This window comes from Brassica napus, chromosome A5, assembly GCF_020379485.1.
Source record: "Brassica napus cultivar Da-Ae chromosome A5, Da-Ae, whole genome shotgun sequence".
NCBI lineage: Eukaryota > Viridiplantae > Streptophyta > Magnoliopsida > Brassicales > Brassicaceae > Brassica > Brassica napus.
The window spans coordinates 3,057,363-3,071,607 of NC_063438.1; the positions used below are offsets into that span (position 1 = coordinate 3,057,363).

General features: G+C 38.7%; 6 protein-coding genes across 13 annotated transcripts; 2 read left to right on the forward strand and 4 right to left on the reverse strand.

Annotated features, from left to right (window-relative positions):
- Window positions 1-16: 16 nt before the first annotated feature.
- On the reverse strand, window positions 17-2,088 carry LOC106450856 (mitogen-activated protein kinase 12). Its single transcript, XM_013892634.3, has 6 exons — window positions 1,832-2,088; window positions 1,623-1,752; window positions 1,376-1,513; window positions 976-1,308; window positions 705-888; window positions 17-327 (listed from the first exon to the last, which is right to left on the reverse strand). Exons 1-6 carry the CDS (start codon window positions 1,996-1,998, stop codon window positions 161-163), a joined length of 1,119 nt encoding a protein of 372 aa, XP_013748088.1. The 5' UTR covers window positions 1,999-2,088; the 3' UTR covers window positions 17-160.
- A 418-nt stretch (window positions 2,089-2,506) lies between these two features.
- LOC106450853 (protein BPS1, chloroplastic-like) lies at window positions 2,507-4,310 on the reverse strand. Of its 3 annotated transcripts, none has more exons than XM_013892627.3 (3): window positions 4,292-4,310; window positions 4,113-4,204; window positions 2,507-3,740 (listed from the first exon to the last, which is right to left on the reverse strand). In XM_013892627.3, exon 3 carries the CDS (start codon window positions 3,726-3,728, stop codon window positions 2,676-2,678), a length of 1,053 nt encoding a protein of 350 aa, XP_013748081.1. In that variant the 5' UTR covers window positions 3,729-3,740; window positions 4,113-4,204; window positions 4,292-4,310; the 3' UTR covers window positions 2,507-2,675. The 3 variants fall into 3 exon arrangements, with proteins under 3 accessions (XP_013748081.1, XP_013748082.1, XP_048636423.1); XM_013892628.3 differs by lacking the exon at window positions 4,292-4,310 and adding an exon at window positions 3,837-4,020 and having other exon boundaries at window positions 4,113-4,201; XM_048780466.1 differs by lacking the exon at window positions 4,292-4,310 and having other exon boundaries at window positions 4,113-4,267.
- A 154-nt stretch (window positions 4,311-4,464) lies between these two features.
- On the forward strand, window positions 4,465-6,989 carry LOC106450852 (sphingoid long-chain bases kinase 2, mitochondrial-like). Of its 2 annotated transcripts, XM_013892626.3 has the most exons (12): window positions 4,465-4,901; window positions 5,015-5,091; window positions 5,176-5,229; window positions 5,317-5,376; window positions 5,458-5,535; window positions 5,626-5,672; window positions 5,761-5,801; window positions 5,888-5,972; window positions 6,055-6,169; window positions 6,241-6,363; window positions 6,432-6,532; window positions 6,606-6,989. In XM_013892626.3, the coding sequence occupies exons 1-12, from the start codon at window positions 4,718-4,720 to the stop codon at window positions 6,736-6,738; spliced, it is 1,098 nt and encodes a 365-aa protein (XP_013748080.1). In that variant the 5' UTR covers window positions 4,465-4,717; the 3' UTR covers window positions 6,739-6,989. The 2 variants fall into 2 exon arrangements, with proteins under 2 accessions (XP_013748080.1, XP_048636421.1); XM_048780464.1 differs by having other exon boundaries at window positions 5,015-5,229.
- LOC106450855 lies at window positions 6,781-8,505 on the forward strand. 2 transcript variants are annotated; one of them, XR_001289466.3, is made up of 6 exons: window positions 6,781-7,400; window positions 7,467-7,621; window positions 7,698-7,764; window positions 7,854-7,905; window positions 7,976-8,123; window positions 8,219-8,505. XR_001289466.3 is itself a non-coding variant. In XM_013892632.3 (5 exons), the coding sequence occupies exons 1-5, from the start codon at window positions 7,019-7,021 to the stop codon at window positions 8,064-8,066; spliced, it is 747 nt and encodes a 248-aa protein (XP_013748086.1). In that variant the 5' UTR covers window positions 6,781-7,018; the 3' UTR covers window positions 8,067-8,208. The 2 variants fall into 2 exon arrangements, 1 of the variants encoding a protein (XP_013748086.1); XM_013892632.3 differs by lacking the exon at window positions 8,219-8,505 and having other exon boundaries at window positions 7,976-8,208.
- Window positions 8,321-10,519, reverse strand: LOC106450854 (staphylococcal-like nuclease CAN2). 2 transcript variants are annotated; one of them, XM_013892629.3, is made up of 7 exons: window positions 9,864-10,519; window positions 9,744-9,799; window positions 9,545-9,659; window positions 9,116-9,474; window positions 8,873-9,032; window positions 8,727-8,795; window positions 8,321-8,653 (listed from the first exon to the last, which is right to left on the reverse strand). In XM_013892629.3, exons 1-7 carry the CDS (start codon window positions 10,008-10,010, stop codon window positions 8,558-8,560), a joined length of 1,002 nt encoding a protein of 333 aa, XP_013748083.1. In that variant the 5' UTR covers window positions 10,011-10,519; the 3' UTR covers window positions 8,321-8,557. The 2 variants fall into 2 exon arrangements, 1 of the variants encoding a protein (XP_013748083.1); XR_007339664.1 differs by lacking the exon at window positions 8,321-8,653 and having other exon boundaries at window positions 8,726-8,795; window positions 8,873-9,039; window positions 9,864-10,171.
- Window positions 10,520-11,006: 487 nt separating this feature from the next.
- LOC106450851 lies at window positions 11,007-14,180 on the reverse strand. Of its 3 annotated transcripts, none has more exons than XM_013892625.3 (4): window positions 13,973-14,180; window positions 13,794-13,885; window positions 12,317-13,421; window positions 11,007-11,789 (listed from the first exon to the last, which is right to left on the reverse strand). In XM_013892625.3, the coding sequence occupies exons 3-4, from the start codon at window positions 13,165-13,167 to the stop codon at window positions 11,150-11,152; spliced, it is 1,491 nt and encodes a 496-aa protein (XP_013748079.1). In that variant the 5' UTR covers window positions 13,168-13,421; window positions 13,794-13,885; window positions 13,973-14,180; the 3' UTR covers window positions 11,007-11,149. The 3 variants fall into 3 exon arrangements, with proteins under 3 accessions (XP_013748079.1, XP_048636420.1, XP_048636419.1); XM_048780463.1 differs by lacking the exon at window positions 13,973-14,180 and adding an exon at window positions 13,518-13,701; XM_048780462.1 differs by lacking the exon at window positions 13,973-14,180 and having other exon boundaries at window positions 13,794-13,952.
- Window positions 14,181-14,245: the final 65 nt, after the last annotated feature.

The window sequence follows — 14,245 nt, forward strand, 5'->3', positions numbered from 1 at the left end:
TTAATATATAGAGATAGATAGTAAATGTATGTGTCTCATCATTATAGCATTTATTCAACCAAAATAAAAATGAGTTTACAAAGAACTTGTGATAAAGAAAAACAGAGAGATTTGAAAAGGGATCATCATCATCAAACATGCTCATTTTGTTGTTGTCTCCTCAATGGTCAGGATTGAATTTGACAGACTCCTTGTAGATAAGCTCTTTTATGTGTTCTTCCGTGCATGAAGGATGCTCGAAGTCGAAGCTAAAAGGAGTTGGACATACAGGTTCTTTTGCCACATCGTGGTGTGGTGATAAGTATGCATGGCCGAGAGCTTCATCAACTATACACACAGCAGAAGCAGCAGTTAAATGCAATAAAGAACTAAACCTAATTAGTTTATGGTCGGTTTGCGTTCATGATTAAACAGCATACCAAACTGGTTTGGTTAACTAGTAGTTATAGAAAGAACTCCATAAATGAACATATGCAATTTTGTTGTTGAAATGTATGTGTTTCTTTGTTGAACATATGTGATTCTTTGCAATGAATATATTTTAGTTGTTTATATATATACTATTGGTTGATTTCCGTCTTGCATCAAATTCAAGATCATATCAGGCCATATTCATCAGTAAACCGGCAAAGTATGTTTTCAGTTTAACACCCTTCTGCATATAGAATCTCTAACAAAAACCTCATGAATGTTGTTGTTGTTACCTGAGATACGTCGGTTTGGATCAAAGACGAGCATTCTCTCCAGCAAATCAATAGCGGTAGGGGGCATTTTGGGGAATCTAGCAGCAAACTCTTGTTTAGGGTATCGTGGAAGTTGCCTCACGTATCTTCTCGCGTTGTCACTGCGAAGGAAACCGAGACTGGAGTTGTCTGGAGAGCCTACAAGCTGTATATATTCAACAAGTGAAATCAGAAAGGTATCTGCTGTTTTCAGACAAAGGTGAAAAAACTGATGTTTTTTCTTTCTTTGTACCTCTGTGATGAGCCTAAGCTGATGAACATAGTCTTTCCCAGGAAACAACGGTTGTCCCGTCATGATTTCACCGAATATGCAACCAACAGACCATATATCGATAGCTGCAGTGTACTCCGAGCAGTTAAGAAGCAGCTCAGGAGCTCTGTACCAACGGGTAACCACATACTCGGTCATGAAGTCTGTGTCTGAAGTTGTTCTCGCAAGCCCAAAATCACCAATCTTTAGCTCGTGTTTGGAGTTAAGCAGCACGTTGCTTGGCCTTAGATCACGATGTAATATGTTGGCCGAGTGCACGTACTTAAGCCCTCTTAAGAGCTGGTACACAAAGAACTGCCAAGAAAAAAAAAGATTAGATCAGAGTGTTCCCACAGTTACATGGGATTAGATCAAGACTTACGCGGCACTGGTCGTGGCTTAAGGTTTGCTTAGAACGGAGGATACGCTGGAGATCAGTGTCCATTAACTCATAGACAATGTAAACATCGTTGAAGATATCACGTTGTGGAGGTCTTACAATATCTTTGATGGCTATGACCTGAAAGAATCCAAACCAAAGGCTTTAAGAAACAGAGGAAACAGAGCATCCTCTGTTTTTCTCGTCCTTGAAGAAAGTTAATATGTGAGATGATCGTTATAAGGCTTACGTTCTCATGATCCATGTGCCTGAGAAGCTTGATTTCACGTAGAGCTCTCTTAGCATCAATGATGTTATCAAAAGCATTACCGATCTTCTTAATAGCCACTTTCTCTCCAGTCACTGAGTTCACAGCAGCACTGAAACGAGCCAAACGAACATTTGAAAGATGAAAGGCTTTTGGTAATTTATCTAAAGAAGAGTCTAAAAGAACTTTACCAGACAATACCGCAAGCGCCTCTACCAATGGGACGGATAGGAGGAACATACTTTCTTGAAACTTCAAAGAGCTGTCCGTAAACGTTGTACTGAATATAGCGGCCTCCGTGTGTAGGTACGACTTTGATGCAATGATCTGTAGTACCAGAGCTTGATTCTCCAGACATGATGCAATGAATCAGACCAAGAACCAGGGAGAGAGAGAGAGAGAGACCAAGGAGAAGGGCTTTTGTTGAAGTGAAAGGATCTCTCTACAAGTCTCTCTTGAAGACACTAAATCCATGTGAAAGGAAAGAAGCTTTTTTTTCTCAACTGTAAAAGATCTCTCTCAAGTGACCCGTGAATCTAAAGAACATGCAAGATTACATACGTGTATGGTCACAACAAGTAAAGAGTTATTAACTCAATTTAGCAAATTTCATTTGTTACTACTAATTGCACCTATCTGCACTTTATCTAACTGCAAATTGAAATTGGTTTAGAGAAAATATCTATATTTACAAAGAAGCACTGTTTTTTTCAAGAGAAATAATTAATTTTGTTTTTAAACATTCATAAATAATTTAAGAAAATTAAATTTGTTTTTTTTTTCTTATAGTAAACTTGAAAAATAGTTATTTATTTAAAATAAATTTAGACAGTGATACCAAATTTGGGTAAAGTTAGCATTCCCTCTTTTTCAAACCATACATTTGTATTATATTGCAGAATTGAGTTCAATCAAATACAGACAAGGCTAACACACTTAAACCAAAGAGACAAGCTCAACAAAAGGACTAGAGCAAACAAAAAAAGAGAGACACTTTCAGTAACCTAAACTTGCCTTAAGGCCTAAACCTCTACCTTAACCTACATCTTCTCCAAAAACATTGCCAGAGATCAAGTCACTTGACCTAAGATTACAAAGCAACACATCTCGTCCACTTAAAGTCATTTTGAAAAAACTCTCAACTTCCTCTAGTAACTGATCTAAACCCTGAGACAGTTTCTCAGCTTGTGTCCCCAACTCCATCACATACTCCTTAAAAGTCTCAACATCCACAGTATCATCATCAACACCATCTTGAATCATCGGGTACAGCTTCTCCACACTAGCATCAACCATCTCCAGCTCTTTGAGAATCGTGCTTCTACCTGAAGACAACATCTCTCTGATCTCACCGTTCACAACGCTCTGCATATCAGTGAACACCTTTGCCCACAACGGCTTCTCAGAGACATGTAAATCGAAAAGATCCTCGGTGGAATCAGACCAGGCCGCGGTGAATACGCTGCAGATATAAACCGTTTGAACCTTCACACCGTAGAAAGCCCGCATGAGAACCTTTCCTTTAGCCGAGCTCTTGACGTTAGGCAAGGTCAGAGACTTAGCAAGAGAGTCTAGCACCTCACGGCAGGTTTCAATCCTAGCGTTGCTTGCGTTCACATGCTGCCTCCAGCTATCAAGCGAAGACCGAGATTGAAGATACTTCTTCTCATCAGAACCAGACTGTAAACTGTGAAGAACACACTTGAGGTAGAGATCTCCCTGGTTGAGTCTTGTGAGCTCGGAGCTGAAGGCGTTGCAGAGATCTAGCAGCTTGACGCTTATATCTAGATAAACATCAACCCATTTCTCTTCCCAGTCAGAGACAGGAAGGTGGAGATCAGTGATGAGCATGTTGATGTTTTCATGAGTCTCGCAGAGCGACTCCATAGCTAGCTTCATCCAAGGTAAAGTGAGGATGTCGTCCTTGTTCTTAGGGATGAGTTTCTTTAGTCTCTCTGCTAAAAGCAACTCGAAGCCGGTGAGTAGAGAGAGCAGCCAGGGGGATAAAGCTGAGCTCTTTGGTGATAGCAACCGAAAGGGGTTCCCAAATGGGAAGAAGCCTCGTGGTGGATCATGTGGTCGGCTCATTTTCGCTAGACACTGCAAAAAAAAAAGAACAAAGAGATGATATTTTGAGTTAATCAATCAGACAAGCTTATGGGTAATTGGTACTGCATAGAAGGGAACAATCCAAACCTTAAAGTCTCAAAAAGCTGACAACTTTATAGATCTTGAAGCTTAAAAATCGAAACTTTCCATTTATTTATAGAAACCCACATGGGAAGAAACAATAATCAAACGATGTGATTCTCAATCTAACACTAACATTTGAAGATGGGTACAAGCTCTGCATCGGTCTGTTAACTCTTTAGCCCTAAAACTAAAGATTCAGAATTTGATTTTCTCAGAAGAACACACATAAACATAGATAGATATGAGGCTGAAACGAAGCTCAATGTACAGGAATCTTACAGTTTTAAGCTGCTGGAGATGAAGAAAGTCGCAAGGAAGGTGTCGTGGAAACGATCTTCTAATGCTTCATTGACTTTTCGGAGTCGGTTTAGCTGAGAAAAAGTTATGGCGGAGGTCGGCCGTCAGTTTATAAAGGATAAAGTCACTGCCTGTCAGATAAAATAGTAAATGAAGATTACACGTTTACGACTGTGAATGGCGGTGACGTTTGATTTTTTTCACTGCCCTGTGCACAGAGTTAAAAAAAGTGGACGGCTGAGAAAATAGTATTTTATCGCAAGGGAAAAATCTAACGGCTACAAATGAAATTATATATACGGCCTCCTGTTTTTGATTAACGATAAATGGGCCGAAAAGTCCATATGACAGCTGTTGGGGACCCCACAAAAAGCGTGGACCCCTCACTTCACTGACGTCTTTTACTAAAATGTTTTACGGGCCATAAAGATTAAGCCCAACATGGATTTTTAAAAAGAGAGAGATCGGCCCAAAAAGCGTTACGAAAGTCTCTCTCTAAGACAGAGGGTCTCTGTAAGTGTCGTATCTCACGACGAACTGATGATAACGGCGATGATGTCTCCCGGAGCGGAAACTACGGCCACACAATGCTACGATCCAATTGCTGCATTTCAATTCGCCCTTACACGGCGAAACAACCTTCGTTCCTTAGAGCAAAACACTCTATCTCCTCCAGTCTCTCCTCTGGTCGCATCACCCTTCACGGTGGTGGTTCCGCCGCCGTCTCCCCCTCCCGCCTCCGTGATCTCGTTTTCGTCGTAAACCCTCAAGGTGATTTTGCCCTTTTTACTCAGTGGAAGAAGAAAGACTGAGACTTTGATATTAAAAATATGATTTTATATATGTGAGAATCAATCTCGAGGTTGGCTGGATTTGAATTTTAGGAGCTAATGGTAGAACAGCCAAGGAGTGGAAGAAGTTGCTTCCTTACCTTCGAACTCGTCTTGGTAAAGACTGTAATGTGAGTGTTTACTTAACTGTGTGCTATGCGTTAGTGGCGTGTGTGTGTGTGTGTGGGTATTATTGTTTGCTTACTCCTCCACAGATAAAAGAATATTTAACATCGGGTCCTTCTCATGCCATTGACATTACAAGAGAGGTATAAGTGGTGGCTGTGAAAGTTTTACCTATACATCACTTTGATGGGTTTTTGTGTTCCCTTGATCGTTTGTTTGCTTTCTGTCAGGCTATTAGGGATGGTGCAGATGCTGTGATTGCCGTAGGAGGTGATGGAACTCTGCATGAGGTAGGAACTTGAAATCTTTGGTTGCTAAACTGAGTTCTTGAGAGTTTTAGCTCCATTGATTGTGTCATTTTGATTTAACAGGTTGTTAATGGATTCTTTTGGGAGGGAAAACCTGTCAGTAATCTTAACGGCCAAGCTAGTCATTCGGCTGCACTTGGTGTGAGTAGCATGGGCTTGTTTTTGTGTATATCTCTTTCGGAGTTACAACTTACAATCTCAATCCATCTTATTCTTCTTCTTTCTATGCAGCTGATTCCCTTAGGTACTGGCTCGGACTTCGTTAGAACATTTGGTTGGTTAGTTATTGCAACTTCAGTTTGATTTAAATTGTTTTCAAAACTTATGTTGAGCCAATGTTTTTGAGTATATTCTGCGTTTTGTTAGGGACAATGATCCTTGTGAAGCGGTGGAGCGCATTGCTAGAGGTATGTCACTGAACTCATTCAAGTAGTTAGGACTTATCAGTTCATCATGTGTAATAATGTCTCATATAAGATCACATAATCTTCAGGTATACGATCACGTATTGATGTTGGTGTTATCGACCATAAAGGAAGTGATTTGCATTACTTTATTAACGTTGCTGATGTTCACTTGTAAGGATATTCCCGTTTGATTATCTGATTGATCCTTAAGGAGAAGGTTGTAAATATTTTTTACTTGTTCATCACTTTGCAGGAGCGCAAAGGCAGGTTTCTACGCATCAAAGTACAAGAAATTTGGAAGCTTGTGCTACGTTATCGGTGCCCTCCAAGCTTTTATGGGACATCACAACCGAGACATGAGGATCAAGGTAAAAAAAACAGTCAAAATCTCTTCTTCACCAGAGTGAGCAAGTAAGCTTTGTTGTTGTATTATATAAAGGTCAATGGAGGGGAATGGGAGATATATCCTCAAGTCACCGCTCTCTGCGTTGGAAACGCTAAGTACTTTGGTGGTGGAATGAAGATCACTCCCAACGCTGTCCCCGGAAATGGAAATCTTGAGGTCATTAGATCTGTTTTAATCCTAGTGTTGTTAGCTTTTTGACATTCATACACTTCTTCTCTCTGCAGGTTGTGGTTCTTCAAGACTTCAAGTGGTATGATTTCATACTGAAACTTCATAAGCTATACAACGGGACGCATCTCTCCGTTAACAATGTGAGCTCAAGAAGGTCAGATCTTTTCTTCTCTTCTCAACATCTTGTTCTTCAAATGTCCTAAGCACCTTTGTTTTTTTTATTGTAGTGTACAAAGTATAGAAATTGAGGAGGTTTCAGAGAGTGGAAGTATCTATGTTCAGTCAGATGGAGAACATCTTGGATTCCTACCTAGAAAGTTTCAGGTTTTACCCGGTGCCATCGACATGATCATCAGCTGATGATCACAACCACACCTGCCAAGAAAGGTGTAGAAAAGAAGACACATCACATTCAACTTTTGTTTTGGTCTGTACTCTGTACTATGTAGAGATTCTTCTTTTTTATCTTAGATTTGATTCATTGTTTTAAGACGAATCAGATATGTGATCTTGTTGTGTTGTGTTCTGTTGTTACTTTGTGTGGTCACCATTAGCCAACACACACAAAGATACTTATTAAAGTAAATAAACTCGTCCTGTCTCATAATCAATCTCACACTTGAAGCCAAACAAACAAACAATGGTATCTTCTTCTCTTTCCTTTCATTCCATCGCCCCCATCTACTCCGGAGATGCTCTCCGTTCAACCTTCCGCCGCAACCGCCGCCAGTTTTTCTCAACTGGAGTGAGTTGCAGAGGACAGAGTCCTCCAACCAACGAGCCACAGACAACAACAAGTAAAGGAAGAGCTGAACCGGAGAATGTTCTGCTCAAAATCGCTTGGTACGGCTCAGAGCTACTCGGAATCGCCGCCTCCGCTTTCAGATCTCCGGCGTCTCCTCCTCCTCCTACTACGACTGAGCAAGACTATGAGATTCCTGTTGATTGTTCGGGACGAGCCGTTCGTGTAGCGGTCGTGGACTCGATCAAACACGACTTCAAGCGGTCGTATTTCGTCACAGGTCAGTGAATAAAGACATGATCTTGAGTTCTGTTTTGTACTGTAATGATGTATTCTTTGACCTCAGGGGACTTAACGCCGGCGGTGTACGAGGAGAAGTGTGAGTTCGCTGATCCAGCTGGCTCCTTCAAGGGACTTGCTCGTTTCAAAAGGAACTGCACTAACTTCGGATCTTTGATTGAGAAATCGAACATGAAGCTAATGAAATGGGAGAACTTCGAGGTACTGTGAAGATTTTTCCGACGCCGGAGAGAAAAAAGGTTTGATTTTTACGGTTTTATCGACATGGGTTTTGTAGGAGAAAGGAGTTGGGCATTGGAAGTTTAGCTGTGTCATGTCGTTTCCATGGAAACCCATTCTCTCAGGTAACACAAAATGGGATAAAGTTTGAGACTTTAAACTAAAAAAGGACAAAACTTTTATGTCTTCTTATGGATATGTTTACACTTTACAGCAACTGGTTACACTGAGTATTACTTCGATACAGAATCCGGAAAAATATGCAGGTAAAATGATGAGTTCTTATGAGTTTTTTTATATGTTTCTCATATCATGATATGTATGGGTTTATGCAAGACATGTGGAGCATTGGAATGTCCCTAAGATTGCTTTGTTCAAGCAACTACTTAGACCTAGCCGTGGACTAATGGGGACGACACAAAACTAGCAGTGAATGATGATGAATGTTGAAGTCACTTTTTTTTGGATTCCACTTTTAAAAACAGTAAATATATGAAATTTCCCTTCTTTGAAGTAATATGGATACTATCTGTAATTAATCTATCGAATAAGATCATTAAATTTATGAATTTGCATCAGGCTTAAGGCAAAGGTTGTGATATGAGTTGGTTCACAAGAGGGTTTAGCCATCTCATCCATTAGTTTCAAGCACTGTCTCAAGCTGGTTCTTGTCCTTAAGAATATTAAAGAAAGCATTGAGAGTGTTGTAACACCTCATAAATTACACCAACGTTTTGGTTACATATCTTAATAGCTCTACTTGGGTCTGTTGCATCAAAACGTAGGATCAATGTAAACACCATTTATACATATCTTAACCATTTGTTACACATCTCACAATGGAATAAGATTAGTTCAATCAGTAATCATAAATCTCAACAGTCTTTCAACTCTCTGATTTCTACAGAGGCAAGCTGTTTACTCACGCCTGTTGTTCTTTCTCCAGTCCCATGGCTTCTCTGGATTTGAAGAAGCCCACAAGCCAATACGCTTCTGCCTTGCTTCTTTCTCCCACTGATTCTCACATCAAAACAAACTATCAACATAGACCTTATAAACGGTAGTGTATATACAACAACACCTTTACCTTTGCAAGAACAATGCGCTTGTCGTAAGCTACATAGTGCCAAGCAAGACCTTTCTTTAGCATTGCCTCCTACAACAACACAAGAAACCAAATAACATTATGAACAAACTTCTTTTTTTAAGAATAGAAGTGTACTTAATAATTACCTGAACAAAAACTCCATTGCAGTATAAATCTCCAACACACCTCCCATACCGATCTTCTCCATAAACCAACACCTTCAAGCTTTTCCATTGAACAATCTTAAGCAACTCTTCTTGTGCCTCTTTACCAAACGGCATCTGACTCTCTGGTGCATCTATTCCCCTATTTCCTTTCCATCACCAAATATTTTTTTTCCATTATAACAAAGAAACTAATGGCATGTCTAGTAGAAAAGTGATTTTAACCTTAGTCTGATTCTGAACTTGCGAGCAAGCACTTCTTCATTCTGAATGTTCAGCACTCTATAACCAGAATCAATGATCTTCTGGTGAAGCGCATCCGCTTTGGTGTAATCCTTCCTCTCACGTGCCTTTGCTCTTTTAACCGCTGCAACATTCACTTCCCTTGGCACAGAAGATGACACAACCGGGTCTGAAGTAGAGACATAAACTGTGATGGTGTCTCCATCCGCCACAGCTTTTGGATCAACCGGAAGAGTTTGAAACTCAAAGAGAACTCCTTCAGGCAAAGAATCAGGAGGAGCTTCAGTAGAGAGCTCAACAAGAGTGTGAGGCAAAGGGAGTCCATAGAAAGACAAAAGTCCCTGTCATAATAAAACAACGCATTCACTTTAAATCTCTTCCAACTTCAATAACTGAACTACACATTCATACCTCAACATCTGCTTTCTGATGCCTTTTCAAGATCTCAGTAACAAGCCTAGAAGCATCCTCTGCTGTCTGTGGTGGAGGTTTTGCTTGCTTCCATGCCTCAAGTATTTTTCTATACCTTCACAGCAAAAAAATACAGAGCCAAAGTTCACATCTTTATTCACTAGGACAAAACATGTAAAGTTATTGTTGTGGTCTTTACCAGTTTGCTTGAGCTTTTCTTGATGACACAACATACCTCCCAAGTCCTTCAGGAACCTAGAAAGCCATAATCAGATCAGTTTAAGCAAACTCTAGTTGCATAAGTGAGAAAGTTAAGTACTTGGGAAGTGATCTCGAAGTTGAAGAGATCGTGAGCGAGAGCTGAAACACCGACAGTGGCCGCGGAGACGCCGTGAGGACCGAGAGAGTCGTCGTCCGTGGTGGGTTTGCAGCATTTTCCGTAGAGGTATCCAAGAGCGTTACCCATCTTTCAGGAAATCTAATAAAGTTTCGATCTTTCCCTGAAAGATAATCCTCTGTGCAGAGGGAAGACGAAGAGGAGGAGGAGGAGGAAGACCAAAACTCTTTTTGAAGAAACTGTACTCTCACTTAATATCTATGGCTAAGGAAAAATCAAAAAGTAACGTATTTTTAGTCTTTGTACAATTATTAAAGTGAAGCCACGAGGGAGCTCAACAAACACTATTGATTTTTTTCTTTTATATAACTTAACAAACACTATTATTATAGCATAATGTGATGACATAAGTCATGTCCAAACCACAGAAACAAGAACAATCTTTGACATCTCTATGTCTCTCAGCCTCGGAAATAGCTTACGCTTTGTGTTGACATTTTCAATAATATCAACCTGAAGCGTAAGTGCATCGCTCGATAATGAACATTGAAACAGCGCAATTTAAGGTGAGTGTGGCTTCTAGTTATTGTATTAGTCTTGTTACAATTTATTATGTCTTTTAGAAGTTGTGAAAAGATTCTGTATTTTTTTCAAAGTTGTGAGACAAAGCCTTTATATACAACGTCTACAAACCGATTCCAACTTTAACGAAATTTAAAATTTAATACTGATATTTAGATGAGTTTACTCGAATCACTCCAACTTGACCCTAACTGGATCATATAATAAGGGTATATAAAAGAAGAAAAAAATAGTTGGTGTAGTACATACACTACATGGACCACAAATAATGTGGACAAAAATATCAACAATGCCAACGGGAAAAAGCTATGTAATATTGCCATTTTGTTTATTCTTATATATCAAAAGATCTTTGTTTGCGACTTTATATTTCTTTTGTACACATCCAAAATCACTATATTTTTTATATATACACGATTAGAATATGTTTCCAAAATCTTTAATTGGTGTATTTTATCTATGTCACAAGTCCATAATGTTTACATACATGTTTATAACATTGGATACACAAAATATCGTCGATCATTCAATTACAAGCATCCATATCATAAACTTCAAACTTCATTATATATAGCCAAGATTTTTCCTGCGTTCACCACTCTAGACAACCAAATTAAAACACAACATATAGTAGTAGTAAATCTAAGTTACATTAACGTTTATTTTGATTTAAAAGAAAAAGTAATCTAAGGAAGATTGAGGTAAAGCATCTCTTTAAATTCCAATCTTCTTGTATCACTATAGAAAGTATGATGCTTGTTAGGCCAATAAGTCAAACAAACGCAACCTTTAACCTCAAACTCCATCACTTTCCCAATAGCTCTTTTATCAACCTTCCACAAAACGCTTTGTCCATAACTATCTCCTGCAAACACGACTCCTCCTTGCTTTGTAAACGGCCTAAACGCATTTGTGTACCGGTTCTTGAACCAAGCACGAGGGTTCATCATCGAAACCTTTGATGGTTTAGAGGATGAAACTTCTCTTCCATCATCAAAGTCATGTAAAAACCAAGTGAGGTAGGCGGTACAACCATGAACCCACTGTTCGAATTTCCATGGTTTCATGCTTTTTGTTTTGGTCTCGTTAGCTGAGACTTTGAGTCCGAAGAAAGTGTTTGGTGGATCTATTGTTGCTTCTATGCCTTTCTCTACTTCAAATTGTCTCAATGGGTTTTCTGAGGATTTTTCTACGGATGCCATTAGGATGTTTGATTGAACCGTTGGTGTTAGTTGCAATGATATTTTTGATGGAAAATGTTTTTCCTCTAATCCCATCCCACGTTCTGATAGAAGTGTCTCGTTCACAAGCCGAATTATGTCACACCTAATCATAAAGATATTAGTAATTTAATTATGTAATAACCAATATATAATATACCATAAATTACCAAATTTTTTTTTGTAAAATTATGTTTCTAACTGCAATTGTTTTATTCATAACTCACTTTTTATTAAAAATATTTAAAAAGAACAAGCATAACTCAAAATGGTGACCAATTTAATAAATGAGAATAGTGAATTCCTAATCATTTTTTATAAAAATTATCATTTATAACTTATAAGGAACATTTGTTACATGGCTCTTTGTCATTTCTTTAATTTTAAATATTGCTGAACAAAAATATTCTTTGTTAAAATTGGAAAAGAACAATAAGTAATAAATATTTTTTTCATTTTTGTTTATACTTTTTCTTATTCGTTCATTGTTCTTTTAGTGATCACCGATCGGATGTGTTAATTAGTATTAACTTGATTCACAATTCACAGTTTACATAAATAGTTTTCAGTTTAATCATTAGTTAATATATGTACCAGGTTCCACAGTTCATCATATGAGTTTAATTATGGTACCTGACGTTGTCAATATTCACAGCAATGTTAAACCACATCTCACGAACGTAAATCCTGTGGTTGAATTGGATTACACCTTCAAGTTGATGATAGTTGAGCGAGAAGAATAATCTCTCGTCGGTTAAAGCACTATTTACGCTCTCCATTTCCATTGCTATCACAGGACAATACATATGAACTTTCCACAAACCCTGAGTTGAGAAAGCATACGAAAACAAAGGAGAAGGTGACTTGAGATGCTGATACGCTCTGATTTCGATGATCCAATTGGTCATGGCGAGGTTGAGCGATCTCATCCATTGTTCTTCAAGATTAGAGCCTAGTTGCACCATGAGCAACTTAGAGCCCTGCCTTGACCTACAAGTAACCAGCTGATCTTTCACCGTTTTGAGACAAGTTGTTCGTAGGCTTGAGGGTGCCTCGTAGATGCAGATGAGAAACACGAAAGTGAAGAATGCGAGGTTGAAAACGTCTTTGAGGTTTGAAGTGGAGCCTAGGTTTTGTAATTGGATTGAACATGTAGTTCTCTTGACGTTATAGTTGAGAACTATGTCGACAAAACTCATTAATAGAGTAGAGATGATATTTTCACTTAGGAGATTAGTTTGATTAGAGCCAATGATTCTTAAAGGTTTTGAGATGAAGAGAGATATAGGAATCTTGAAGTTGGCTACTATGGAGAAGGTGAATGTGTTTGGAGACTGAGAGCTACGAGTTAGAGAGAAATTCAAAGATGGATGTGATGAATTTGGAGAGCAAATACACATGGACATTGATTTTCTTTTCCATTGAGAAAAGGGAGGAAGGTTTTGAAGCCAAGCAAATGCATCAGGTGTGTCACAAGAAGCCATTGGAGGAATTATCTTGAAGATCTTGTTAAATGTGTGGTATAGATAATTAGAAGACTAGATTTATCATGTTTATATAGACAGAACAATCTAATGAGTAATGAGTGGAAGGAAAGAAAAAGAAAAAGAATACAAAGATTCTCTCTTCTTTTTCAAAAGGATAAAGCTGAGCTCTTTGGTGATAGCAACCGAAAGGGGTTCCCAAATGGGAAGAAGCCTCGTGGTGGATCATGTGGTCGGCTCATTTTCGCTAGACACTGCAAAAAAAAAAGAACAAAGAGATGATATTTTGAGTTAATCAATCAGACAAGCTTATGGGTAATTGGTACTGCATAGAAGGGAACAATCCAAACCTTAAAGTCTCAAAAAGCTGACAACTTTATAGATCTTGAAGCTTAAAAATCGAAACTTTCCATTTATTTATAGAAACCCACATGGGAAGAAACAATAATCAAACGATGTGATTCTCAATCTAACACTAACATTTGAAGATGGGTACAAGCTCTGCATCGGTCTGTTAACTCTTTAGCCCTAAAACTAAAGATTCAGAATTTGATTTTCTCAGAAGAACACACATAAACATAGATAGATATGAGGCTGAAACGAAGCTCAATGTACAGGAATCTTACAGTTTTAAGCTGCTGGAGATGAAGAAAGTCGCAAGGAAGGTGTCGTGGAAACGATCTTCTAATGCTTCATTGACTTTTCGGAGTCGGTTTAGCTGAGAAAAAGTTATGGCGGAGGTCGGCCGTCAGTTTATAAAGGATAAAGTCACTGCCTGTCAGATAAAATAGTAAATGAAGATTACACGTTTACGACTGTGAATGGCGGTGACGTTTGATTTTTTTCACTGCCCTGTGCACAGAGTTAAAAAAAGTGGACGGCTGAGAAAATAGTATTTTATCGCAAGGGAAAAATCTAACGGCTACAAATGAAATTATATATACGGCCTCCTGTTTTTGATTAACGATAAATGGGCCGAAAAGTCCATATGACAGCTGTTGGGGACCCCACAAAAAGCGTGGACCCCTCACTTCACTGACGTCTTTTACTAAAATGTTTTACGGGCCATAAAGATTAA